General features: G+C 35.5%; 2 protein-coding genes across 4 annotated transcripts; one reads left to right on the top strand and one right to left on the bottom strand.

Moving 5' to 3' along the window:
• Positions 1–8,851: 8,851 nt before the first annotated feature.
• Positions 8,852–27,579, bottom strand: flot2b (flotillin 2b). 3 transcript variants are annotated; one of them, XM_067365080.1, is made up of 12 exons: positions 27,404–27,579; positions 25,249–25,330; positions 24,626–24,716; positions 22,239–22,362; positions 22,025–22,143; positions 21,129–21,242; positions 20,911–21,030; positions 20,541–20,755; positions 18,075–18,258; positions 17,820–17,969; positions 16,699–16,814; positions 15,909–16,017 (listed from the first exon to the last, which is right to left on the bottom strand). In XM_067365080.1, the coding sequence occupies exons 1-11, from the start codon at positions 27,450–27,452 to the stop codon at positions 16,716–16,718; spliced, it is 1,347 nt and encodes a 448-aa protein (XP_067221181.1). In that variant the 5' UTR covers positions 27,453–27,579; the 3' UTR covers positions 15,909–16,017; positions 16,699–16,715. The 3 variants fall into 3 exon arrangements, with proteins under 3 accessions (XP_067221182.1, XP_067221181.1, XP_067221180.1); XM_067365081.1 differs by lacking the exons at positions 15,909–16,017; positions 16,699–16,814 and adding an exon at positions 8,852–10,955; XM_067365079.1 differs by lacking the exons at positions 15,909–16,017; positions 16,699–16,814 and having other exon boundaries at positions 17,188–17,969.
• Positions 13,572–15,149, top strand: LOC137005152 (transcription factor Adf-1-like). The gene is made up of 3 exons (XM_067365955.1): positions 13,572–13,722; positions 14,026–14,207; positions 14,391–15,149. Exons 1-3 carry the CDS (start codon positions 13,572–13,574, stop codon positions 14,865–14,867), a joined length of 810 nt encoding a protein of 269 aa, XP_067222056.1. The 3' UTR covers positions 14,868–15,149.
• Positions 27,580–27,748: the final 169 nt, after the last annotated feature.

Raw genomic sequence — 27,748 nt, 5'->3', positions numbered from 1 at the left:
GTTGACTATACCAGTCTTTTTTCCTACGCATCTATCTATGACCTACAGGTGTGCGATGCTAACTGATCAAACTTAATAAGCCAAAAACCGAAATTCTCCTTCTACTGTATGCCGACGACTCTGCATAAACTTAATTTAAATTTGTTAACTGATTCCAATTCATTATCTCCATCTTTCAAATGCTATATCTTGACATTATTTTTTTGATGCACAATTGACATTCGATGCACGTAAAAAAAGGGTCTTGAAAACTGCTTTTTTTTTTCTTTCACTTTAGAAATATTGCCAGACTCAGACCTCTTTCTTTTTGCCTGATATGGAAAGCTTGTTCATGCCTTTATTTTGCAATGCATTTCATTCTGGTCTTCCTAATAAATTAAGAAACTGCAATATATTCAGAATTCAGCCACCCGGGTACTGACTCATTCAACTGTTCTCCAGCATATTTTCACTGTACTTTATTAATTACACTGGCTTCCCATAGAGAAACATATTTAAAACTCTGATTTTAACATATAAAGCTATTCATGGGACAGCCCCATCTCTGTAACCTAGTTTCTCCTTATACTCCCAACTCGGTCTCTTCGCTCTTCTTGTACTCTTCAGCAGCCCTTATTTAAATTAAAGTCTATGGGGGTCGAGCATTATCTGTTTCAGCTCCACTGTTATGGAACGCTCCTGCTTTGATGATTAAAAATTCGCCAACACTGGACTGTTTGAAATCTCTGAAGACTCATCTTTTTAAATCTACTTATTGTCTTTGAGTGTCTTTTTCTTTTGCTTGTTTGTATTTTTTTGTATTCTTTGTAATCAAGTTTTTATTTATTACTCTGTGTTGTGTTGGTATCGCTTTGGGTTTGAGAAAAGTGAAATATTAATAAAATATATTATTATTATTATGAATATCAGTTTAATTATTAAAAATAATGAATGTAATATGTTTGTATTTATTTTAATATTTCATATTTTATTTTTATTCTTTTACTAAGAACCTTAGTCACAATAAAAGTCTATAATTATTTTATAAATAACTAATAAATATTTTAAGTAATTCATTTAAAATAAAATGGCAATAAAATAAGGACTAATAATATGTTTTTCTATACATGCCCTTAGGTGTTACACACACTTAGCTTCAGATGTTGGTTTAAAGTGCATGAGAGCATGCTGATTGCAGTTGCACTTGATAATTGTCACCATAGCACACTAGCTGAGAGCTCTGAGCTGCCGGCGGCACTGAGACAGAGAGCACAGTAATTACTGCGAGTCTTTATCCTCGGGACTTCTCACTCACCCGTCTCCACGAGTCAAGACTCTGACACTTCACACAGCCAACAAAGAGACAGAGCAGTGGTTTTTACAGCACTGAACAAAGACGCATGAAGTTCTCCTCCTCTCTCAAGTGCTGTGAGGTTATTTTAATGTCATGCCTCGAGGATGTGTGTTCAAGGAGTTAAAAATTCGGGATTAATGTGGTGAAACAGGCTTCTGCTGGTGGGCTGTGGAGTCCTCACACTTGCTGGCAGATTAAATATTGAGAGGATTAGAAGAAAGAGCTGACATCTAAGCATTTAGGCTTAATTACGCAGAATTCTTTATGTATTCACCAGGATATTAAACAGTAAAGACTATAGTCACAGCAGAAAATTTGAGATTGTTGAAATACTCCTGTTCTCATATAGCATGTTTTGCACTTAATTTGTCACATACTTATATTATGTGAAGCTTGATGTTATCATGGGCACCTGACGCTGAGCACCGAATGGACATCGGCCCCATGTGCCTCAAGAGGAGTTAAATATGATTTGTTTTTCAGGTTTCACAGGCCCAAAATGAGCAAAAATGTGCAATTTGGGTGCAAAAGGCCTTTTACTTGAAAAAAACGTATAAACTATAAGGTACTACTGTTCCTTAAACATTTTTTTTTTTGTTATATAATAATGCCCATTTTACTATTTTTGGTTTAAAGAATAGTAAAATAGCCATTATTCATTAAATTATTTATATCATTGGAGTGACCACCAGAGTGACCACCCTCTCTCTCTCTCACACACACACAATCCATCCCTTTATATAGGCTACTTAAAACGGTGCCTTTGGAGAGCACTGACATGTTTAATCATTATTAACATGTATTTTTAATAAAAATAACTCTATAAACGAGTTCCAAATGACACTTCTCAAATAGCAACTTTGCGAAATCTGCCACTCATGGTATAAAGATCTGGGCAACGTGTGGAGTAGAATAATAGCATTTGGGTGGACCACACCTGTTTACCATGAGCCAAAGCAATGCCTTTTATGCATTTGAATAAGAAACTCTGTTTTATTAAAACATGCATATTAGAAATTAGATTGAAAACAAAAATCAAACATAGAAATCAATGTAACACAATTACAAAGATATGAGGAATCAGCATATGAATCTCAACAATGGTGACACAACACAATATTCAGACAATCAGATCCACTCTGGACATCACAAAAAGCTACTAAAAGACAGAACAAAACCCACAGTAAAAAATAAAAGCAAAGTTAGAATTAAAGAAAATAATAGGACAATTCAGCTGCATAATTTATTCATGCTGTGATGCATGCTGGGAGTTTTGTACTATTGCTCCCAGCATGCATTGCGCCATGAAACTTTTGATTGTCACCATTGTTGAGATTCATGTGCTGATTCTTGATGTCTTTGTGTGTCAGAATAAATTCTGTCCTGAATTATTAATTTTCTAGTTGATTTCTGCAATATATTATGATTTTATGTTGTTGTAACAGGGTTTGTAAAAATGAGATGGAGAGCACAGTAAAACTGCAAAAAATGTTTTTGTCTTGTTTCCAGTCAAAATTAAAAAAAAAAAATAATAATAATAATTTTGAGTTTTTGCTTAAAACAAGTAAAATTATCTTCAAGTGGGGTAAGAAAAATATCCCAAACTGTTCATTTAAATGACAATGGTGTTTTGGTGGCTTGAAAAAGCAAACGTTTGAGAACGGATTTTAAAGTGGAAGTTTCTGAAAATGATACCGATAACTACAAAAATCTGAATCTGTGAAAAAGATGATGGCATATGTTTAGTCTATCCACCTTTTCAACGCAGAATTAAGGTGTTTTCTGTCAATGTGCAATACTTCCGATTTATTAGCCACTATAGGGAAATAACAAGAAGAATATCAAAGTGCAGTAAACTGTAAAAATAAGGCCTTGGACACACGATTTTCATATCTTAACAGATTTTAAAACTGTGGGAGACCACAGACAAAATGACAGTTCCAACCGATTTTGTCCAAACTCAGTCCTGGAGGGCCACTTGTTTTTTGGACAAGCCACGAATCGGCATGCCCAGAGGTGGGAAGTCCAGGGGTCAGAGAGTAAAAGTCCTGCCATATTTTTATTCCACCCACTGAAGCATTAATGAGATAAATAAGTGTTTAATTGAGTGATGATTGACCATTATTGAAGACACCTGATGATAACAAGCAGAATCACCAAAGGAGAAAATCACTATTTTTAAGTTACCATCATCGAGGTCAGGGTTTGTTTTAGTTGAGCTCTTGACCCTTAACTTTTTAATGTTAGATTTTGTTTGGGCAGTTTTAACTGCATTAAAAGCAGGCAGACAAGTGAAGCTAAAAGATGGTCAGGTGGTGTTGGTTATGTTTTAACATAATCCTTATTTGATCTGAATCAATTAACCTATTTAAAGAGTTACATTATTGATTACAGCAGCACTGTGATTCCACAGCAGATCATCAACTTTATCAATACAATTTTTTGTGGAAATTTCTCCTTATCACAAAAAAATTTCAATGACGGTGACAAACAACATATTCTGATAAACGATAAACTGATCAACTCTGAACATTACAAAACAAGCTACTAAAAAGTCACAGAAAAACAGCAAAATTTAAATAAAGAGAATAAAGAAAATTACTAAGACAATTCAGCTCATAATTTATTCATGCAGCAATGCATGATGGGAGGCATGGATGAATTTTGAATTTTGGTGGCACCCAGAATGCATTGCAACATGCTTTATTATTCTCACCACTGTTGAGATTCACAGACTGATTCTTGATGTTAGTGTGTATAAGTGAATCTTTTTTTCTTAAATCAAAACTTTAAAAAAAAAAAAGAGCTTTCATGTTTTCTCTTTGCTTGTCTGGCTATTATAACTCAGTTACAACAGCCCAAACAAAAACTAATATTAAAAAGTTAAGGGTCAAGAGCTCAACTAAAACAAACCCTGACCTCGATGAAGGTAACTTAAAAATAGTGATTTTCTCCTTTGGTGATTCTGCTTGTTATCATCAGGTGTCTTCAATAATGGTCAATCATTACTCAATTAAACACTTATTTATCTAATTAATGCTTCAGTGGGTGGAATAAAAATATGACAGGACTTTTACTCTCTGACGGCTGTACTTCCCACCTCTGGGCATGTAGATGTAATTTGGTTAATTTCAACTTAATAATAGCCTGTTGTAGAATGCATTGCAGCATGAAGCATGTCACCATTGTTGAGATTTATAGTTGTATGTAAGTGGGTCTATGGTTAAAAAACTGTTTGGAAAGCCCAGCAGCGATCAACCTGAAGCTTTCATTTGCACACCCGCTGAAGCTAAGCAGTCTATAATTTGGTGGGAAACCTCCTGGTAGACTGGGAAGAGGTGTTAGAGAGGTCAGTGGGTCCGATCAGCCTGTGGCCAGAGTGGGTACTAATGCACCAGTATAGTCACAATAAACTGTACTGTATAAAGGGTGTCACCCTGGTGTAAAATAGTCCACAGCACATCCCACTCTGCCCAACGCCCCGGTACAGTCGCCATAAACTGTACTGAATAAAGGGTTAAGATAAACCCCAGAAAATAAGGGGTGTAACCCTGGGGCTAAAATAATCCCCTCCCTCAAATCCAAACCTTGAAAGTTAATGATATAATTAAGTGGTTAATTAAGGGATGATTAAGCTGTAATTATGAACATGTGCTGTTAACAAGCAGAAGAAAAGAGAAACACAAGAACAACTGACTTCAGCCACAGCCTTAGATGAAATCAACTGAAGATCTGATTAAACAACTCCACAAACAGCATTACCAGCTGCACTTATTGCGGAACAAATGCGGAACAGTTGGTTCATGCATTCATGACCTCAAGACTAGATTATTGTAACGCTCTACTGGGTGGTTGTTCTGCTCGGCTTTTAAACAAACTACAGTTGGTTCAAAATGCGGCAGCTAGAGTTCTTACTAGAACCAGAAAGTATGACCATATTAGCCCAGTTCTGTCAACATTACATTGGCTCCCTATTAAACATCGTATAGATTTTAAAATCTTGCTACTTACTTATAAAGCTCTAAATGGTTTAGCTCCCCAGTACCTAAGTGAGATCTTAATGCATTATAGTCCTTCACGTTTATTGCGATCTCAGAATTCAGGCCAGTTGATAATACCCAGAATATCAAAATCAACTGAAGGCGGCAGATCCTTTTCCTATTTAGCACCTAAACTCTGGAACAATCTTCCTAGCATTGTTCGGGAAGCAGACACACTCTGTCAGTTTAAATCTAGACTAAAAACACATCTCTTTGCTCTTGCATACACATAACACATTAACATTTTTCAAATCCGTTAAAGGATTGTTACGCTGCAATAATTAGGTCGGCCGGAACCGAGAACATTTCCTATAACACTAGATATACCTGTACATCAGAACAAGAATGGCATCTACGCTAATATCTGTCTCTCTGCTTATCCTGAGGTTTGCCGGGTGCTGGATCCAGGCCGTATCCAGGTCAGATGGAGAACCTGCGTCTGGACCTGACTACAACGTAGCCCAGGATCCCCGTATCCGCTTACATATATTTATATATAATCGATTTTTAATCTCTATAATAAAATGTACAATTCAGATTTTGATCTCCATATACATTTACATATATATATCTTCCAAGGGGTTTTTTCCCTCCTAGGACTTTTTTCCCAGTGCTAGCACGCTGGGTTTTTCTCCTAGGGGGTTTTTTCCACCCCTGGAAGTCAGCCGACATTGGCTTAATGTAGCACCATCTTGTATATGTTACATATTACCACGCTTGTTTGTACAACTTATTTTTAACCACTTCCCTTTTTTTCTGTGCTTCTAATATGTAAAGCTGCTTTGAAACAATTACCAATTGTAAAAGCGCTATATAAATACATTTGACTTGACTTGACTTGACTTATTACTAACCAGATTGACTTTATTTCTGTCACACGTCTACAGAAGATTGAAAATGTTTGGTTTGAGGTCGCCATCGTGGAGATAAGCGTTTGCTTTAGTTGAGCTCTTAACCCTTGACTTTTGTCAAGTTGATTCTTTATCAGTAATTGCAGATGTTTTCAGAAAATATTTCTATATTGATAAAATAGATCAACATGTTTTAACGCTCAAATGACTGCGTTAAAGTGGTTGAAGCATTTGCTTTTCAGTTGACTTCCTTTTGGAAGTCATCGAAATAATGGAAACGTTAATTGAGAAGAAAATAATAAACTCAAGTGATGTGATAAAAACTGTTTGTAACACTAAAGTGATTTGTGCAAGATTGCCCAAAACTAATTGAAAATTATACATATGGCACACTTAGACATCGGCACTAATTATAAAAATCTCAACAATGGTGAAAAAAAAAAAAAAAAAAAAAAATCAGCTGCATAATTTATTCATGTTGCAATGCATGCTGGGAGCCATGAATGTGTTTTGTACGCTGGCATGAAGCATGACACCATTGTTATGTTTCATATGCCAAATGTTGATGTCTGTGAGTGTATAATTAACACAACACAAGTTATAAATGTAGTTAACAATGACAGTGTAATTTGTAGTGACATTCAGCATCAGAAACAATAGGGGTCACACATCACATTTTTGAGTTTTACACTCTTCAACAACTTAAGCCAACAATTAGATAAAAGCAGTTGGTTGACTGTTATTAAAACAAACATGCTGATCTGCTTTATCAATGCAGAAGCGTTTTCTAAAAACATCTGCAGTTGCTGATAAAAAAGAAAAAGCAGCTTGTCGAGAGTCAAGAACTCAACTAAAGCTAACGCTGATCTCCACAATGGTGACCTCAAACCAAAAACATTTTCAATAAGGCATCAACAGCTAAACCTCTGTTAATTCTCAATAAGATCTTCTGTAGCTGTGTGACAGAAATAAAGTCAGTCTGGTTAGTAATAAGTGAAGCTGGTAATGCTGTTTGTGGAGTTGTTTAATCAAATCTTCAGAGATTTAGGGGCAGTTTCCACAGAGATTTGGCCTATAGTCCTAGAATAAAATGGCCCTTTAAACCAGATTAACATAAATCTGCTTTCTCTGTCTTAGTATAGTCCATAGTTTAATAAACTGATTCCCTGGAGGAAGACTATGGACTTAATTAAGGCTTAAATTATACCAGGAGGCAGGTTTAACTTCAGATTGGGGTGGTTTCCCGGACAGGGTTTAAATTAAGCCAGGATAGGCCTTAATGCAGAGTAGTTAATTGTGGTTTAAAAAATGGCTTTCTGAAACACAGATTAAGTAGAGATTACTAAAACCTGGACTATGGAGTCTTGAATTAAAATAAACCAGATTAATTTAAAACCAACTGTGCTAATCTGAATTAGCATGAGAGAGGTTGCCTGTAAAACATGGAATGAACCAAGAAAATCTTAAAATTTCATGGAACTGAGAAGCAATTCCAAGGAAAACAATGGCAGCAGAAAAGGAAAAGATATAGTACTTTATTAAGTTCTTACAACTTACAGGAAGCACTCTATTTTTTTTAATGACTATTTTTAATGTTTTTGAAAGAAGTCTCTTATGCTCATCAAACCTGCATCTATTTGAAGAAAAATACAGAAAAAACAGCAATATTGTGAAATATTAATGCAATTTAAAATCATGGTTTTCTTTTTTAACATACTTTAAAATATTATTTATTTCTGCGATGCAAAGCTCCAGTCTTCGGTGTCACATGATCCTTCAGAAATTATACTAATATGCTGATTTATTATCAGAGGTGGGAAGTCCAGGGGTCAGAGAGTAAAACTCATCTTTTAACTTTGCGTGTCTCGTTAGTTTTAATGCAATTAAATCTAGCCAAACAAAATCTAATATTAAAAACTCAAGGGTCAAGAGCTCAACTAAAACAAACCCTGACCTCGATGATGGTAACTTAAAAATAGTGATTTTCTCCTTTGGTGATTCTGCTTGTTATCATCAGGTGTCTTCAATAATGGTCAATCATCACTCAATTAATCACTTATTTATCTCATTAATGCTTCAGTGGGTGGAATAAAAATATGGCAGGACTTTTACTTTCTGACCCCTGGACTTCCCACCTCTGGGAAACAGTTGTGTATATTTTTGAACCTGTGATATTTTTTTCCAGTATTCATCAATGAATAAAAGTTTAAAAGGAACAGAATTTATTCAAAATAGAAATCTTTTCTAACAATATAAGCCTTTACTATCACTTGTAATCAGTTTAGCACATCCTAACTGAATAAAATTATTAATTTTGCTTTCAAAAAAGAAAGAAAAAAATGACTGACCCCAAACTTTTGAACAGTAGTGTATATTGTTACAAAATGTTTCTATTTCAAAAAGACTATATGTTACAAAATATTTTCTAACCGCAGAAAGATTTCAAAACACATGTTTTAAATGTAAATTTGTAATCTGTGTCATCAACAATGAGCAACCAAATTAATTCATTTGAATTTATATATATATATATATATATATATATATATATATATATATATATATATATATATATATATATATATATATATATATATATATATATATATATAAAATACGCTTTAAAAAATAATTACAATTGGAGAAAAATGTCCTGCACTGCACATCTTAACCACACGGTGTCAGTGTTTTGCAACAAAAGATGGCGTGTCGCTGCACACCTCATGCAAGTGATTATTCTTATTTTAGCAACGCAAATGATTTTTATTTCATTACATAAAGTTCACACATTTTTTACATGAGCACTTTAATGGAATGAAAGAACACGGACAGACACCAGTTCACATGACATTTATTACATTTGGAAATACATGCACCATAAACATGCTGAGTTGAATCTGTGTAAAGAGTTTGTATAAAACTACCAAATTCTCCCCATATTTGGAGTTAGTGTCATTTGACCAACTAAAGCAAAAGCACATCTGGGCTTCATCCTGGCATACAGTTCTAGGATTCCTATAATGTTTATCCAATACACAGCAGTACCATACATTTCATTACCAATGCCATACAAAGCACATAAACAGTCTATGATGCTCTAATGCTGAATGGCTAAACCTGACATGGCTTTTACATAGACTGTAGGCTTTTATAGTTCTGAATTAAAATAAAAGTGTTTCAAATACACACATACACACACAAAAAGACTGATTGAATCCTTTTCTATGAGAAAACAAGTGTTAAGAGGCATATTTTTCATGCTGAAACAGAATAAATAAACAATAAATCAGTTTTTTTTATAAAGATTTAATTTAAAAAAAAAGGACAGTAAGCAAATAATAACCAATGTTATCTATAAATGAATTCTTCATATCAAAGAAGAGTGCGATCTCTTAGCTTTATCATTTGGTGTTTTCATTAGCATGACAAAGAAAAGTGACTTGCACCTTCACAGCACAAACTAAACAGTAGAATAAACGTCAAAATCTACAGCAAACCGCCACTCGCTCTGAACTAAATGAGGAAAACGAGGTAATGCAACTTTCACAGTGACAAAGGAGAATACAAACTACTACAGAACAAAACATTACTGTCCATAAAGGGTTATTTCAATTCATTTTTCATGACAGTATGTAGTGTAAATAGGGTTAATATTTAGAAAGATTTTGTTAGGCATGGCTGTCATACAACTATACAAAACTATTTTAAAAATGGCTTGACTCTTCTCATGAAACTATATCCACAGCATTGGAATGGATGGATATCCAGACACATGTATCAGAGTTAGCTAGCAACAAATAATAAATATCTTCATAACCAAAAGTTCTTGTAAAAACAAATGTTGTCCAATAAGAGTCCAACATATAAATGAAACAAAACAAAGCACACATACAGTCAAATATCTTGCCAAAAATAGTCCCAAAGAGTATTCTGAACTATTGATGAGCTCAGGTAACCTATTATAAAGGCCATGTCTATTTATGTATCTGCAACATTTAAAATTAAGAGGAGCACTTGGCTTGTTTCTACCTAAGATGACACAGATATTTACCCGTAAGGCAATGCTATTGCCCAAGAGCTCAGTACACTAAATGCTACTTGCTACTCCACATCAATGACAATCTTCCTGAATGTTATAAATCATGGCAGGATCTGTAAGGTAACAACGCCTCTTTTCAGCTAGAAATATGACCTAAAATGAGCGAAAAAAGTAGTGCTAGACTTTGGATGGATAAAAAAGACTCAATTGTAATCTAAAGCTGACTCACCATCAAGTGTTAAAGTGTCGTTGTAGTGTAGAGATGAAAACGAAGTGTATAAAATTGTAAAGAAAAATGTGTGATAGGTTAAAATTTTGTATAATGTCACTAAAAAGTAAAAAAAAATATATATATAACAAAACAATACAGAGTATCTGACATTACAATGAATCCAGCGGATGCACCACAAAGGCGGGTGATTTAAGAATCAAGTGAATTGTGGAATGTGGGAGCAGCAGTGCATGCAGATATTCTGGTCCTATGAAACATTAAGGCACCAGAGGTATCAAATATCTACTTGTTTGTTTTTTGTTTTGTTTTTTATTCAAAAAAAAAAAAAAAGAAAAAAAGAAAAAAGATTTTCCAAGTCTTCTAAAGGCAGTTTTTGTGAGTGCATACAACATATCATGGAGGAGACGGAACTGATTTGACTTCATGCTTGAGCACCTGTCATCTTCTGCAGCAGAGGGATCTGTAGAGGTAGAAATGTTTTTTTAATATGGCATAAAAATATGCTCTATATGGCAGCTGTAAGAATGGAACTGCGTTTTTTCTGATTTGCAGGAATGCTAAATATAATGGTACTGTATTGGTTATCGATCATTTTAGAGATTTTTTTTTACAGATTATTCAGGTTATTATGGAAGCTTGTTTCCACCACTGAACAGGTAATTGTGACTTTTTATCTCATAATTTGGACTTTTTTCTCACAATTACAAGTTTACATCTCGCAATTCTGACTTTTTGATATAAAAAAGTCCTCTGTTTTCCCCTCAGAATTGGACTTTATAACTCTCAATTGTGAGTTTATATCTTACAATTCTGAGAAAAGTCTGAATTGTGAGAAAAAAGTTTGAATTGCGAGATATAAACTTGCAATTGTGAGAAAAAAAGTTGCAATTATCTTTTAAATTGCTTTATTTCATGGCAGAAACAAGCTTTTTTTTTCCAGAAATGTCATCAGTATTGATCGATTTTGAATATATTTCAGCTGATAACTGATATTCATTCATTCATTTATATTTAAAGCGACTTAAAGCTGCTGTCCGCGATTTTTGGCCCTCTGGTGGTAAATAAACAGAACTGCAAGCGTCTTGCGGAGGAACATTGTAGCCGGAGCTACTTTTCTCCGTGTATGTCTATGGCGAGTCACGCAGTTACTGTGATACTCTGCGGCGGGTCCTACCAGTCCGGCCTGAAATAGTCCGAATGTAAACACCTATTATAAGTGTACCATAGTGATTCAGGATAAGACAAAAACACGGTTTTGATTCATGTTGTATATTCTCATTATATAATTTTTGTAAATTTTTAACACAAAAAAGTTGCGGACTGCAGCTTTAATGATGAATACAACAAAACAATTCATCTTAAATATTTGAATTAAATTACATATTTAATAATTTAATAACTGTTAAAATGTAATCTTTATCAAATCTCAAAATGAATTTTTCATAATGTACATTATAATGTTGTAATGCCAAAATTCACTTTTAAAATTCACATTTAATTGACTGTAGTTTTTAGTGTTTTTATTTACTCATTTATGAAAAATACTTTATTTATACTATACAATACTTTATTATAAAAATACAGTGCTTCCCACAGGTTTGAAATATACTTGCAGTGGTAGCCGGGCGAAAGATCCTCCTATTAGGCCTACCCATGGCACAAAAATGGTCTACTACATGTGACAAACAAATAATGTGTGATTTTTTACAGTATTTTTTTTTATTGAAATTAATTTTAATTACATAGCATATTACATTTAATTACATACTAATATTATGCATTATTATGCATTGTAAATTATGCAAAATTACAGCATTTAAATGCTTCACCTTTCTCTCAGTGAATGGGACACAGATTTAGTAAAATTTATAAAATTAATAATATATGTGTCAAATAATGTTCTTAGTCTTTTCTTCCTGTGGGGGAGACTACAATAATTTACTATGAATTAAATGGAAATCAAATTAAATACAATTTATTGTGTAACCAAAATACCAATAATGCCCAAAAGAAAAAGAAAAAAACTTAGCGTGTGACTTTGAATTATAAACAAGCCCAAAATACACTGGGACTCTTATTTTGAAATGTCTGTACTATTGCAGGCTGATCCTTCAGATTCTTACAATCGTCTAAAACATTTTATATAAAGGCCATGTAGACATTGTAATAATTCATGAACTTGAGTTCATTAGCAGTCGCTTGGCATAATTCTGCGCTTTTCATTGATTGAGAATCTCTTTGAAGCAGTCTGAAGCTCTGTTGCGCGAGCTTGTAGAATGAGCAACAGCGCCGCCTTGTGACTTTGAAACACTTCTGACGCACACATAACGAGTAGGTTCGGAATGACTCGCGGATGGTTTCATTATCTTGGGCGGATATAAAAGCATAAGAGGATAAAAATAATAAAAGCAAAAATGTGTCTCCAAATATACTTGGGCGGCCGTTATTATACGTGGGCGGCCCGCCCAAGTAAAGTCTATGTGTGGGAAGCACTGAAATAATTGCAAAATCAGCTCTACACACACACACACACACACACACACACACACACACACACACACACACACACACACACACACATATATATTATTTATATGACTGGCACTTTTGTGGGTTATTTTCCAATTCAGGACATAGGAAATTATTGATTAAAGTGCACAGTAAAAATAATTAATTAATTAATGTACATTTTGAATGAACTGCCCATCTAACAACATAAAACACTTGATTTACTCGTTATGGTTATGTGTTTTAATCAATAGCTAATTTGACTTAAAGGCCGGAACACACCAAGCCGACGGTCGGCCGTCGGGCAGTTTTTCTTCGTCGGCCGACTAAGTTTCCTCGGTGTGTTCTGCACCGTCGGCTGAAGTTGGTCCTCGTCGGCTTTGTTTCGGCCGATTCGAAATGTTGAATCGACGTTGGACCTCGTCGGGCCGTCGGGCCATATGATCATTCTGATTGGCTGTTCAGCTAGCGAACCAGTGCATGAGAAAAGAAAAACGGAAGTGACGAAGCAAGTAAACGACGAAGTCAAGAGGGAACACACATTGTTTACCTTAGGTACGTGAAAGACATGGCTATCTGGAACGAGGCAAGTGAAGACGAATTGATCAACATGATCCAGGAAAGGCCGGGTTTGTATGACATTACGGAAAAATGTTATGTCAACCGTGTGCTGAAAGCTGAACTGTGGCGTGAGATCGAAAATAAACTCGTCATATCAGGTAAGATTTCCTTTTTGGCAATTGAGAAAGCTTGTTTGTAATTGTTCAATAGTCCATAGTAAAACTAATATAACCATTTTAGTGTGTACCAAACTAAGTTTGTTTATGGAAACAGACAGTAATTAATATGTGCTGTGCTAGCATCTCATATTTCATAATAATATTAAAGTTAATCAAATTGTTAATAATATAATTAACAATACAGCAAAAAGTAACATTTGTTGGCATAACAAATACTCATTAAAGTGACAAAATAAGCAGCCATAACACTTAATGCTTACAAAATTTTACTTTGTCCCTCAGAAAAAGAGCTCAAGAAGCGGTGGGATTCATTGCGAACCCAATACATGCGTTATAAGAAACAAGGACCCTCAGGAAGTTCTGGAGCTCAGAAGACTGGCAGGCAGCAATGGATCCTGAACCGCCTGCAGTTTCTAGAGCCTCACACAAAAAGGAAGGAGAGCACTTCAAATCTAATGATCATGGTAAATAAACAAATATATTTATATTTATTTATTTATTTATTGTTTAATTTCAGAATAAAATAAACATTTTGCTTTTTGTAAGATGGCAAGTGCTTCTTTAAAAGAGTCTATTCACAAGTAACTCCGCATATTAAGTCAAGCCATTACATTAACTTGTCACATTTGTATCTTATGTTTTTTAAGGAACCTGCGGCTGATAGTGATTCCTGTTCACCCTCAGATGGTACCAACAGTGACACCTGGACTGGCACCCATGAAGACCCCAGCTTCAGTGATGCTGACCTACGGTCAAGTACACCCTTGGCTGAATCCACCATCTGTGGAACTGAGTCCACAGCCATGAGAAAGGACCATTTGCAAAGCTCCAACATAAAACCAAAGCCTCCAGGGAAGCGCAGGAAGATGCAAGACGAATCCTCCAGCGAGGAATCCACAAACTTGATGCGCACCATCGGCAAAACTCTGGAAAAGTTGGCATCACAGGAAAACACCAATGATGCCATCTCAGCTTACTGCAAAAATCTTGAACACAGAATGCGGAATTTGCCACCACATCTACTGCCACATTTCCAGCATGAGGTTGATAATTGCATTTTCAAATATTCAGTGGGCCACAACCATGCACTGGATGCATCTTCCAATCAGTATACACACTTGTAATTTTTTATGTAGCAAAATTGTAAACAGATATTGTAGCATTTAGTAAATATGTCACGCTTAGTTGTACGTTATATTAGAGTACTTATGCAAAGTTTATATTTCTGTACATTTTATTTATTTTAAATACCAACTGTTGATATTTTTCTGTAAATTACCTTAATGCTATTTTTGCACATTTGAAAATAAAACACTGACTTTGTGTAAAAGGTACTTCACTGTTCTTTATGTAAAAAAAAAATCACAAAACACAATGATGTAAAAATATAAACTTTATTTTGCAAATTCACACCATTGTTATAAAACATAAACCAAGGTCAAGGGGAAAGAAACAAGTTTGCTACATGCTTATATTTTGCCCCACTGAAAGGGCACTGCACCGGTGTCCGAATTAAAGTACTGGCACAGTTTATCCCTGAGCTGTTTGGCGTGTGTTGTACTGTTGGTTGTGCGTGGCAGAGAGGCCTGCTGTAGGCCAGGGTCTTCTCTCCATCTTCCAGGGACAGTGTCATGATCTTGTTCTTCCTGGTCGATTCCTGCCATGTACACTTCACAGCACTCTTTGCGCAGAAAGTTGTGCAGAGCACAGCAAGACAAAACAATGTCCTCCACTTTGGCAGTGCTTTGAATATTAATGGTGGTTAGTAGGACGCGAAAACGATTTGCCAGGATGCCAAATGCATTTTCAACCACCCTTCGAGCTCGCGAAAGTCTGTAATTGAATATGCGTTGCTCTACAGACAGCTTGCGGTTCGGAGTATGGCTTCATGAGGTATTCCTTTAAGGGGAATGCCTCATCAGCCACAATGCAGTAAGGGGCCAGCTGGTCTGATTCAGGAAGTGGTGCAGGTGCAGGAATGTTGGATGTTCTTTTCTCCAAGGCATCCTGCAATGAGCATCCCCCAAACACTCCACCATCTGAAATGCGCCCGTTGCAGCCCACATCAACATACAGAAATCTGTAGTTGCTGTCTACCAGTGCCATAAGCACTATTGAGAATGTATGCTTGTAGTTGAAGAATTTAGATCCAGATCCTGGAGGGGGACGAATGTTAATGTGCTTTCCATCCAGAGCACCCAGGCAATTTGGGAAATGCCACTGATTCTGGAATCCAACGGCTACTTGCTGCCACTCTTCCACTGTGTCTGGGCACTAAAAAACAATATAATTAAAGAAATTAGTTTAACTCGTCAGACCATTAATAACTCAGTGATTTTGACATTCTTGAATTAACCCTGCAAAGCCCACTTCTGCAGAATTACAACATCACTTTCAAAAATTTAAAAAAAAATGCCTGCAAATGTTTTTTTCTCTCAAGATCACATTTACATAGTTAATGGGTTCTATTGTTCGTCCTCACAATGCTATTGGGTTGAAGAAGTGTTTATAGGTCAGCATTAGGCTCTTTATGTTTTGGATTTTGGGGGGAGATGCCTGTTGCATTGTTCAGGGACAGGTATGAATGGTCTTGAATATGAACCTGTAAGTGCTCTGGGGGGATGAATGTGTTCTTTTAGTATGATAAGTAGAGAGCATAATAGGCCAGCCAGACTGTATTGTTTGAATGTAGTAGTGGAATTTTATTTGCATTGAAATTATAATTTGATGGATAATACTTAGATCTCTGCCCTCGACACATGGTCTACCATCCTGTCTATTCTTTCAGTTTATCTACTACAATATAAGACCCTAAAATTACCCTTATTAAAATGTAAAAAAACTGAAAAATCTTTAATTTCTACATCAGAGGCCTCCTAAAACAATATCTGAGAGATCAAAAAAATTGCTCATTTTTGGGCTAAAACAAAAAACATTAAACAGATACATGTATACCTTTAGGTATTTCTCTTTTAAGACTTGGTAGATTGCTGCACAGGTTTCAGGAACAAATTGCTGAATTGTGGACATTCCCACCCGGAATTGGTAAGAAAGGCTCTTGAAGCTTTCTCCTGCAAAGATTACAAACACATAACTCCACTATTAATTTTCCACACCTTTTACAGAGTCAAATCTAACACTTTTAATGCATTTGTACTACACTACATTAAAGCAAATATTTTTTTTATCAGTTATTAAAGACATTGTGCTACAAACAACCATAATAATGTTTTATACATTGTGTCTTTTTAAAGTAGGCTACAACTGGATACAAAATAATAAAATTCTTTTCACTTTTATAATGCTTCATAATACACCAAAATAAACACAACTGAAAAGGTGTTTTAATGAAATGTTCAAACAACGAATAACCTTACCTGTTGCCAAGAACCGTAGTGTAATCATCAGACGTTCCCCCACGGAGATACAATCCCGGTAGTTCGTGTTTGTTCTCTGTATGATTGGACTAATAAGTTCTTTTAACATGTGAAATTGAGTGGGAAAAAGCCGAGCGAAATTTTTAAAACCACAAGTTTCCTGTAACTCGAGCTCTCGACACAGGTTCGGGAAAGCACCTTGGGCCTGTCTCTGGAGTATCCATGGTTTCACCCATTTAGTGCGCTTTCTCCGTATTTTTCTCATCCGCTTCTTCTTTTCCTCTTCCACAAGCAAAAGACCAAGGGCTGACAAAGCCAGTGCCATTTGCAACGTGTTGGACATTTTTGAAATAACACGAATCCGTATGTGATGAGCGAGAACTGGTTTTTCATGCACCTTTGTTTATGTTTTGTATCCCTGTAGCTCTTCCGGTCTCCCTAGCAACGAACCATAGCAACGAACACAAACTACTGCCACCTGCTGGCATGGAAAGGCATTTCATCTCACGCAGGCGCAGAACGGACGTGCTATTTGGCCGTCGGCTGTCGAACGTCGGCTTGGTGTGTCAGGGCAACTTTGGACCCAGACGCTGCCGACGCCAGCCGACGCCAGCCGACCCCGCAGTCTGCTTTCGTCGCCACTAGTTCGTCGCCGTCGGCTTGGTGTGTTCCGGCCTTAACCCTCACTCTCAGTCTTACCTTGGACAGGTCCACACCCGTGAGTGCATTTACAGACACGGGCAGCTCTGCAAGGAGTCGGTTCACCTCCCCGGTCACACGACTGCCGTCCCCACTCAGAATAACAATCTCATTGGTCCTGCCCAGAGGAGCAGATACCTTTGCTGCAATCTGTGGAGGTTGGAAGTTAGAAGATCTAAATATTCAACACCCATAGTGATCTTGTACAACTGCACTGGGGATCTCTATGAAGGTAATCCAAATGAGTTCACTCACCTTGGGCAGTGCTTCTAGGACGAGTGCGGTCTTGGCAGCGTCTCCGTACTGCTGGTAGGCCTCTGCCTTCAGCCTCATACTCTCCGCTTCGGCCTTCCCCACAAATGAGATAGAAAGGGCCTCCGCCTCTCCGATCTTCCGAATCTTCTCTGCCTCGGCCTGAGCAGTCAGCACTTTCTTCAACCTGTTCAGTATCACAAATATAGCACAATTCATTTCAGTGTGTGTCACAAATCAGTTAATGAAATACATAATGGATACATGATTAATCATATTTTGAAGCAACATCTGTGCCACATCTGTGAAACATTATTCTAAAAGTAAGAGATGGTGTAGCCTAGTGGACACCAAAAGATTGCAGGTTCAAATTCATGAACCAGCAAGGCACTTAATCACGGTTGCACAACAACAAAGTCAAATTTCAACCCCAAAATCAAATGATAAAAAAGGAATTATATATTTTAAATATTTAAGTACATCCCCACCCAAATTTTCATGATCATATTATGTCCCAAGTTTTTTTGTACTTTCCGCTACACCTCAGTGGTGTTTCCTCATTTGTTTGTTATTCTCTTTACTGTAAAGATGCGCTCACATAAGCGGACAATTTAGAAGACAAAAAATAAGTCCCTTTTAACCCTCTGGTGCTGTTCGGATGGCGGTCAAAAATGACCTTTTTTTTATTATTTAAATATAATGAATGAACTATATTTTAGTTCGATAATGTTTTTTATTTAATATTTTGTATTTTTAGGGGATTTTATGGTACTAAATTATATTTATTATATTTAATCCTGAAAGAAAAATGTATTCGCTATTTGAGCATAGACCTGAAGATTAAATCTTGAATTGTACAGAATTATGTTTGGTCTTTTTTTAAAGACACTTGCAGATTATTGCTGAAGTGATTTTTTAAAAAAGTGAACTTAAAAAAAAGTTATAGAATTTTTAAGTTTATTGTATGAAATACCATTTTCAATATTTATAAATCTAAACAAGTTGTGTTCTAAATTTGAGCTTGATATCTCAAAAAATGTGCTTTTAGTAAGATTTTGTTTGGGCGCAGTACCCAAAGTTTCCACAATATAAAATCTGTTTGCAATGGGGTCATTTTTAACTGCGAAAAGTACAAGTGTTACTATTTTTTTCTGGACCAATTAATCTTTGTCCATGATTTTTTTGTGTTCACATAGCAAGTACCAAAACTTTTACCAAGTTTCGTACCATTCCTATGAAGTAAAAAATTCAACAAAAAAAACAAAACAAAACAAAAAATGTTTTTCTGTCAAAAATGACCGAAGAGCACCAGAGGGGTTAAACCAAGCAGCTTTCCGGTGGTCAATTTTTGTTTGCATAGATTGGTATTGAAATGAATGTATTTTCACTGAGTAAATGTTAAATGTGGCTGACCTTAATACAAATTTTTTTCCTTATTTTTTAAAATATTTTATTCAGGTATAAAATATGTTAATTATATATTTAAATATAGCTTATAGTTTAGATTTGTTAATATTATTATTAATTATATTTATACTATAATTTTTCAGATTTCTATTTCTATTATTATTTTTATTACCTTCGTTATTAAATTATTAAACATTTATTTATATTTGAAGAGTTTGTTTCCAAAACGCAGTAACTCCATTTTGATTGATTTGAGTAAAAATGTGTTTTCTTTACCAAGAAAGTGGCAAGATGAAAACCATTATTTTCTGTTTCAAACTTACACATAGCATCTTTTGGTTATAAAAACATTAAAAATTCAAATCTACATATTGATTTTAAAAAGTTTATTATAAAAGCGTATTATTTTTTTTGTCCCAAAATGCAATAAATCCATGACACTTTTTTTTCAAAATGCAATTAATCCATCAATATAAAAGTTATTTTTCAAATTGAAAATACACAAGAAAGTAAGTTGATATATGACAGAGTCTAAACTTTGCCAATATTTATCTTATATACAGACATTTTACTAAAAATACATTCAGCCGTCGCTCCCAAAATGAATTCAACAGGTCATCATGTTAATGCTATAAATTATTTTTCATTACCGATTAAAGAGTATCTGGCGCCACCACACGGTTAAATAAACACATTTGCCAAGTATATTAAAACGGCTTTTTAAAAAAGCCTTCTATGTTTACAGTGCGTGGAATGGTGCGCTGTGATTGGTTGAGCGGATATATCACGTTCTGCAGAAAAAGGAGATGGTGTTTGTCGCGTTTTGGAAAGAAAGGGAGAAAACATGATAGAATAACACGACGGATATCGCATTTTGCACAAAATTAATAAATGACTTTTCAATACCAACCAGATACAATACTGATTTTGGCGGAAACTTAATTTTTTTGAAAATGGCGTTTATTGCGTTTTGGAACCAAACTCTTCATTTATTCATATATTATATCATATTAACCTTATTATGTATTTAGTAATTATTAAATATATTTAGATCTCACTCACTTCTGTCCTTCAGCCAGCTGTTGCATCTTGTAAGCCTCTGCTTCAGCAGGACGCTTGACTGTAGCGGTCAGCTCCATCTCTGTCCTCTCAATCTCTTTCTCCTCAATGGCGATCTGCTTTTTCCTCTGCACAACCTCGATTTCGATCTCTTCCAATGTGATCTTTTGCTGCTCTTTAGCTGCCTGCAGTTCATAGGCCAGCTGAGACTCGGCTTTCTGTGTGGAGGAGAGACACATATCACACCATTACTATTACTCTCATATGAGATTCTAATAAATGAATATGTATGTATAAGCCTACATCCGAGCGGCTAACTAGATAACTATGATTTAAGATGATGGCCCTGGATTGAAATGAAATTTAATCCAACCTTAGTGTTCACTTCTTGATTGAAAGCAGCTTTCTGCAGCTCCAGCTCTCTCTTGGAGTCGGCCATTTTAGTGTCCGCCAAGAACTTCACATCCATCATTTCTTTCTTGCACTCAGCTTCCTGATCAGGGAGGTGGGAAACAACAGAAGCTAATGAATGCCACACATCTAATGGATAATGCATTAGCAATAAAGAAAGTGAAGCCAGAAGTCACTTACTCTAATCCCAGCATCCCTCTCTGCCTCGGCCACTCCGATGTCGGCGTCCCTTTGTACAGCCGCTGTCTGCGTTTTTCCAAGAGAGCTCAAATAGTCCAGTTTATCATAGACATCCTGTTAGAAAAGACAAGTGGTCATATTTTATTTTTTTATTACTTGTTGTAATGTTTCTTTATTATTATTTTGATAACAATAATTGACTATGACTTAAAATAATATAAAGTATATTATAAAATATACTATGTGTGTGGGAGTGTGTTGTTATTGTTAACTAAAACTATTAAAGGTGCAGTATGTAATAATTTGTCCCCTAGAGGTCGCTAGAGGCCTGTTCAAAACTAAGGCGTAGCTTGATGACGCCAAGTTTGAGTGTGGAATCTTGGGACTTGTGGTCTCCAACTCAACGGACAATGCAAAAGATTAGGGATAGCCTTGGTGAAAAAGTTTAAATTGAAGTATTGTAATTACCAAAAATAAATTTTAAATCAAATTAAACTGAAGCTACAAAAAAGCTACAAAAACAAAATTACTAAAACTACGTTTACACGACAACAATGTGTTTTTTTCTTTGCATTTTTCGCGTACAGATGACAACGTTGTCAAAACGATCCCTGTTCACATGGATCCACGAAAACGACTAAAAACGCTGTATTATTCATGCAAGGCCAGTAGATGTCACTTGAAAACAAACACTAGTACACGCATATGGACTGAACATGTAATACACATGCGCTTTTTTTTATATAATAACACTTATTTTAGTATTATTATATAAAAAAAATAGACTGGCAGTCTGATATTTATACTACATATGCACTGGTCCTTCAGGTCTATAATGGAGGTAGGCCCACTTATCTATGAGTATGACTTTGCATTAAGAAACACCCATAACTTACTTTTATGGTGAAGCTGAGGATCTCAATGCCCATCCGGCCCACATCAGGAGCTGCCACCTCCCTTACCAGCCGAGCAAACTGATCTCTGTCCTGGTAGATCTGCTCCACTGTTAAAGTGCCTGTCGTTATAACAGATACAGAACATTAGCTTCATAGAATCACATAAGAAAGTGTTTTTTAATGAGGTTACTATAAATGTTGGTAATCTATTAACCTAAGATTGAACGCAAATGTCCCTCCAGGGTTTGCAGGACCACAGCCTTGATTTCCATGACAGACTTTCCCAGAAACTGCTCACAGGCAACAGCCAGCAAGTCTTTGTCAGTCATAACCTTGATCTGACAAAAACACAAGGCAAAGGAAAAATTAATTTTGTTTTCTTGCACTCTGAAAAATCTTTTGAAATAAAAGTTAATGCATTAAGTGTTAATAACTACATACTGTTCAAAAGTTTAGGGGGTCTGTAACATTTTAAATGTTTTTGAAAGAAGTCTTTTCTGCTCACCACCAAGGCTGCATTTACAGTATTTGATCAAAAATACAGTAAAATCAGCCATATTGTGAAATATTATTACAATTTAAAATAACTTTTCAATTTTAATATATTTTTTACAATGTAATTTATTCCTGTGATGGCAAAGCTGAATTTTCAGCAGCATTACTCCAGTCTTCAGTGTCACATGATCCTTCAGAAATCATTCTAATATGCTGATTTGCTGCTCAAGAAACATTTATTATTATCAGTATTGAAAAGGAGTCCTTTGATGAAAAGTTCAAAAGAAAAGCAAAAGAAAAAGTAACATTATAAATGTCTTTACTGTCACTTATGATCAATTTAAGGCATCCTTGCGAAATAAAAGTATTCATTTCTTTAAAAAAAAAATCTTACTGACCCCAAACTTTTGAACAGTAGTTTATAACTGTAACTTTCAAGTACAAAAAAAAAAAAATTGACTGATACTAAACTGCAAAAGTGAATCAATCATTAGTATCCCATTACCATACTATATTCTATATATATATATATATATATATGTATATATACATATATATATATATATATATATATATATATATATATATATATATATATATATATATATATGTATATATACATATATGAAGAGTTCAGATGTTTGACATGTTTTCTTTTAAATGAGCATTTTTACCAGGCTCCCATGTTTAGGTTCAGTAATTTCACTTTAATGGCAATGAAAAGTTTATTAGTCAGAAATTTTGAAATGCCTTATTTTCAAAAATATCACTTTAGTCAATTCATTGGTATTTAACAAATTAAAGGTGCTGAAGAGGATGTTTTGTTTTATACATTTTTGCAATATTACTTGAAACTGTCTTTACTAACTGATAAAAGACTATTTATTAGGTGCACTGAAAGGAATAATATTAATATACATCATCTGTGCACGAGGTAGGGCCTTAAAAACATCAGCCAATCGTTTATGCGATCAGCGCGTAAACGATTGGTCCTCTGGCTTGTCAATCACTGCCGTGACGTTCCTTGTGAGAGACGTGCGCGGCTGCGCGCTCCAGTAACTTTCCACACTCCACAGGCGCTGCATGCAATGTTTTGGTCAGGAGTAACAACTGCAGATTATGAGTTACCTGCGGTGAGTCCGACATAATGAATCCACTAACACGACACAGTGAATACCAGTGGTAAACACTCGTGTTCCAATACTCGTGCACGAGTTTTGGGAGGCGTTCCTTCAAAGGAGGGCGGTTGTTCTTACGCATGCGCTCATTTCAAAAACTCAGCAACAGTCTTTGGTTTCTCAGTCGACGAAAAAAATCCTCTCTATCACCTTTAAGTCCATGGGCCCTATCATACACCCGGCGCAATAGGCACACACACACACATATATATATTATATATATATATATATATATATATCTTATTAATTAATTATTTATTATATATTGACTTACATGTAGCTAAAAGTCAAAGTAAGAATTATACATGCAACCCCAGAGAATTGTAGACATTTCGTTCAAATGTATCTGCGTTACATATTTTTACCAATATATGCCATCTTACCATAACTATTTTTGGCCAGGGACACGACATTGCCGTTGGACCAATGTTCGCTGGGTCATTAAGAGACTAGGCACAACCCCTTTGGACCATGTGCCTGGTGCGCCGACCGTGTTTTCAGTCGTTAAACTAGGAAAAGTGGATTTGGCCACACCCTAAGTGCACCTGCGCCATGCACTTACATCGTTAAAATTGGGCCCCATGTGTGCTTTTTTGCAAAAACAACAAGTCACTGTAAAACACCCGTTTCTGTCAGTTTTACAGCAGCAAAAGGAACACTGTTGTGTTTACTTGCTACTCGTGAAATCCTGTCATTGCCACTGTAACGACGGACAAAACATGATAAAAACTTGCATCTCGGCAATTGAAAGCCGGCTCATACACACTAAGTGTTTAATCCTGTTCCTGAAGATCCCAGAGATCTTCCTCCAATCCTGCAAGGACAGATCACCCAACATTTGTGTTCACATATAATGATGGAAATCTAATCATACATTTAATTAAACAACAGTAAATGAGCTGTGAGCGGTCTATGTGAAAGTGTTTACTTGAGCAACTCCTGTAACTGTAATGGCGACTCCCTCCGCTGTCTCCACGTCTTCACACTTAGGCTGTAGTGTCATAATCTCTAGTGTAATTCTGGGGGCAAAAAAGAATGCCAGAGGTTAAACACAACCTTCAAGTACAACTAAACTATGCCTAAGGCAAGAAAAACCTGTTTTTCCAAAGCTTGTTAGCATTGCAGAATTCAAAAAAAGGGAAAAAAGTGCCAAGGACAATAGCAGTGACTGACAGGAAGTACTGTATGCAATCAGAGAGATGTTCAAGGTGAAAGCATGAAGCAAACGCTGCGGCTCAATAGAAAAGCATCAGATCAGCTCATAAATCAACTAATACAGCTGATCATGGAAATTTAAGATGTGAACCGAAATAGTACCATATCAATATCTGAATGACAGAATATCTCAAATGATCTCTGAAAACCTCTGTACAGCATGCGCAGCCAAACTGGTTTGACAAACACACCTGACCAGGTGCGGCTTTTAGTTTTCTAAGGTCAGGCTTTATAATAAATAACTAAACAATGATTGAGTGTTGTTAAGGTGAACTTTGATGGCATTTACTGCACCACACAGTGAAATGTAATCCTCATTTATTTAACTGTTGTTACCTCTGAGTGTCTGATATAAACCACCATGCCCACGCCCAGCCTCCCACCACATACGTCTTTGCATCTGAACCACAACAGGCACCTAGATGAGAGCAAAAAACATGTGATTGCAGTGATAATCTCAACAGACATAGTCAAACATTACAAGGATATGATCTAATGAACTGAGTTCAATGGTGATTCAAACATGAAGCGAACTAGAAGATGCTAAGATGTCCACCCTTAGAAAAAAAGTCATAACATGAATATTACTATTATTTATTACATATTACATATTGATGTACAATGGCAGGGGTCTTCAAACTGGGGGAAATGTAAATAAATAAGTAAATAAATAAACTAAATAATAAAATAAATGAAAAATATATATAAAAAATGATTTAAAGGTGCAGTATGTAAGATTTCTGTCCGCTAGAGGCCTATTCAAAACAAAGGCGTAGCTTGATGATGCTAAATTTGAGCGCGGAATCTTGGGACATGTGGTCTTCACCTCAAAAACTGGTGGAAATAATCGGGATAAGACTCGGGAAGAAATCATGTTCATGGATGCGATTATTAACGTTACTGTAGTATGAAGCAGAGCAGGAGCGAGTGTTGTGGGAGCTGAACGAGCGATTGATCAACACACGCCTCACGAGCAGCAGAACTTTTATTATGTCACAGTCGCCGGCGCCGCTTCCGCTTTTCCAGTCATGAGTATGAGGTAACGCAGCTCTGTTTATCATATTAGATACATTTGAGAGTGTTGAAAATGATGTTATAACGTTACTCTTCGTGTTCGTTCGGCGGCTGCTGTGAGACACTGTTGCACACTGCAGTAAGATAGATCGATTTTAGAATATCATATTAAATATTGGATGGCTTGTGTTGATAAATGACATGCAATTAATTTTAAAACGTATTGTATGATGGAGAAAATTCTGTATTACTGTTAATAAAAATAAACCTGCATCTGATTCTGCTATGTTAGCTGCTTGACAAAATAATGTTTTTCTCTGAGGCACGGTAAAGCATGGTACTCGCTAAAAAAATCAAGAAAATTAGATTTAAACAATAAGACTAAACGTGTTGAGCTATATAACAATAATTAGTTTTCTGTCTATAAATATATCAAAACAGTTGTCCCCTTGTCTATTAAAATGTGTAAATATTAAAGCGTCTTTGGTGTTTCCATGGTTTTTGCAAAATAAAACCGAGGATAACGCAGGTATGACGGCACACGTCCCGGAGCCTTGGTTAAAATTGCAATTTTCTCAAGATTTACAAATAGTTGGAGACATTTGGGATATTGTAAGTAGTCTATTGAACAAAATATATAACACTAGTGGTTTTTGGATATTTTATTTTTGCAAAAATCGTACATATTGCACCTTTAAATAAAAAATACATTAAACAGTATAATACTATAGTGAGAAGGGAAAACAACTTGACAATGTAACAAAATAAAAATAACTAAAATTTTTCTAAATAATATTTTATGCATATTTATACTATATTTATACTTGTTGCAGTATAAATTTGGTCTGATAAGCGGCTCTAGCACCTGAAAGATCATATTTTGGGGTTCTGAGACATATAAAAGATTGAAAACCCCTGTACTATGGTATTAACATGGTACTCCAAGGTACTTATACTAGACCATAGTACAAAAACATACTGAAGTACTACATGGGACATGTACAGTACCATGGTGGTCTTTAGAAGTACCATGTACATACCGTACTATCATAGTATAATTAGTATAAATGAATGTTATTATAAAATATGAATAATTATTATTAAAAATAAATCACTATTAGAGTGTAACGGGATGCACCTAGCAAACACTGTAATAAGCATAAGGGGAATTACTTGTAAATACTGAATTTCATAAATTAATATGTTTATGTTTCAATTTATCCTAAATATTAGAAGTTAAAAACGACTAAAATAGTTATGAATGGCTCTCACATAACGTTAAATGCGGAAGAGCTGAGCTAACATAGCTGTAGCTAGCTAATACACGACTGGATGATATTATTAACCACACAATTCATAACACATGCAAAGGCAAACATTGAAATACACACTTCACTAAACAATTAATGCAATAATTGTTTAAAAAAAATAAGGTCTTAATATTACAAGCTATCGTAAACACAGATTATCACCATACCTGACACAACGAGCGCTTCATTTGGTCCAACAGTCAGGCAGCAACCCATACTTGCATTTAATACCGATCTATAATCCTTTTCCTAAATGTTTAATAACGCGTTTATTTAGCAGCTTTTTGACTCGTAAATTGGATAGATCCCCACCCTAGTGAGAGAATAATTGTTTGTCAACACAAGCGACCCTGCCCACCACTGGAAGGAAGGAAGGGAGAGGGACGTGATACTGTATTGGTGTGTTCTAAAGCTAGCGAGCTCCCTACCTAGACAGCACTTTTGAGCGTTCGAACGCATTCGAAATGCTATCTAGAGAGGGAGCTCAACTGGGTTTTGAAACACAGGCTCCG

Source organism: Chanodichthys erythropterus, chromosome 17 (assembly GCF_024489055.1).
Source record: "Chanodichthys erythropterus isolate Z2021 chromosome 17, ASM2448905v1, whole genome shotgun sequence".
Classification (NCBI taxonomy): domain Eukaryota; kingdom Metazoa; phylum Chordata; class Actinopteri; order Cypriniformes; family Xenocyprididae; genus Chanodichthys; species Chanodichthys erythropterus.
The sequence above is the reverse complement of the archived record's forward strand: the minus strand, read 5'-3'. Positions and strand labels throughout refer to the sequence as shown.

Excerpts from the sequence above, each read along its gene's own strand:
- LOC137005152 (XM_067365955.1), top strand. The coding sequence starts at position 13,572 with ATGGCTATCTGGAACGAGGCAAGTGAAGACGAATTGATCAACATGATC. Across the intron at positions 13,723-14,025 it reads AAATAAACTCGTCATATCAG|AAAAAGAGCTCAAGAAGCGG; the intron begins GTAAGATTTCCT and ends TTTGTCCCTCAG. Across the intron at positions 14,208-14,390 it reads CTTCAAATCTAATGATCATG|GAACCTGCGGCTGATAGTGA; the intron begins GTAAATAAACAA and ends ATGTTTTTTAAG.
- flot2b (XM_067365079.1), bottom strand. The coding sequence starts at position 27,452 with ATGGGTTGCTGCCTGACTGTTGGACCAAATGAAGCGCTCGTTGTGTCA. Across the intron at positions 21,243-22,024 it reads TCCTCAGCTTCACCATAAAA|GATGTCTATGATAAACTGGA; the intron begins GTAAGTTATGGG and ends CTTTTCTAACAG. Across the intron at positions 17,970-18,074 it reads TCCTAGAAGCACTGCCCAAG|ATTGCAGCAAAGGTATCTGC; the intron begins GTGAGTGAACTC and ends CAACCTCCACAG.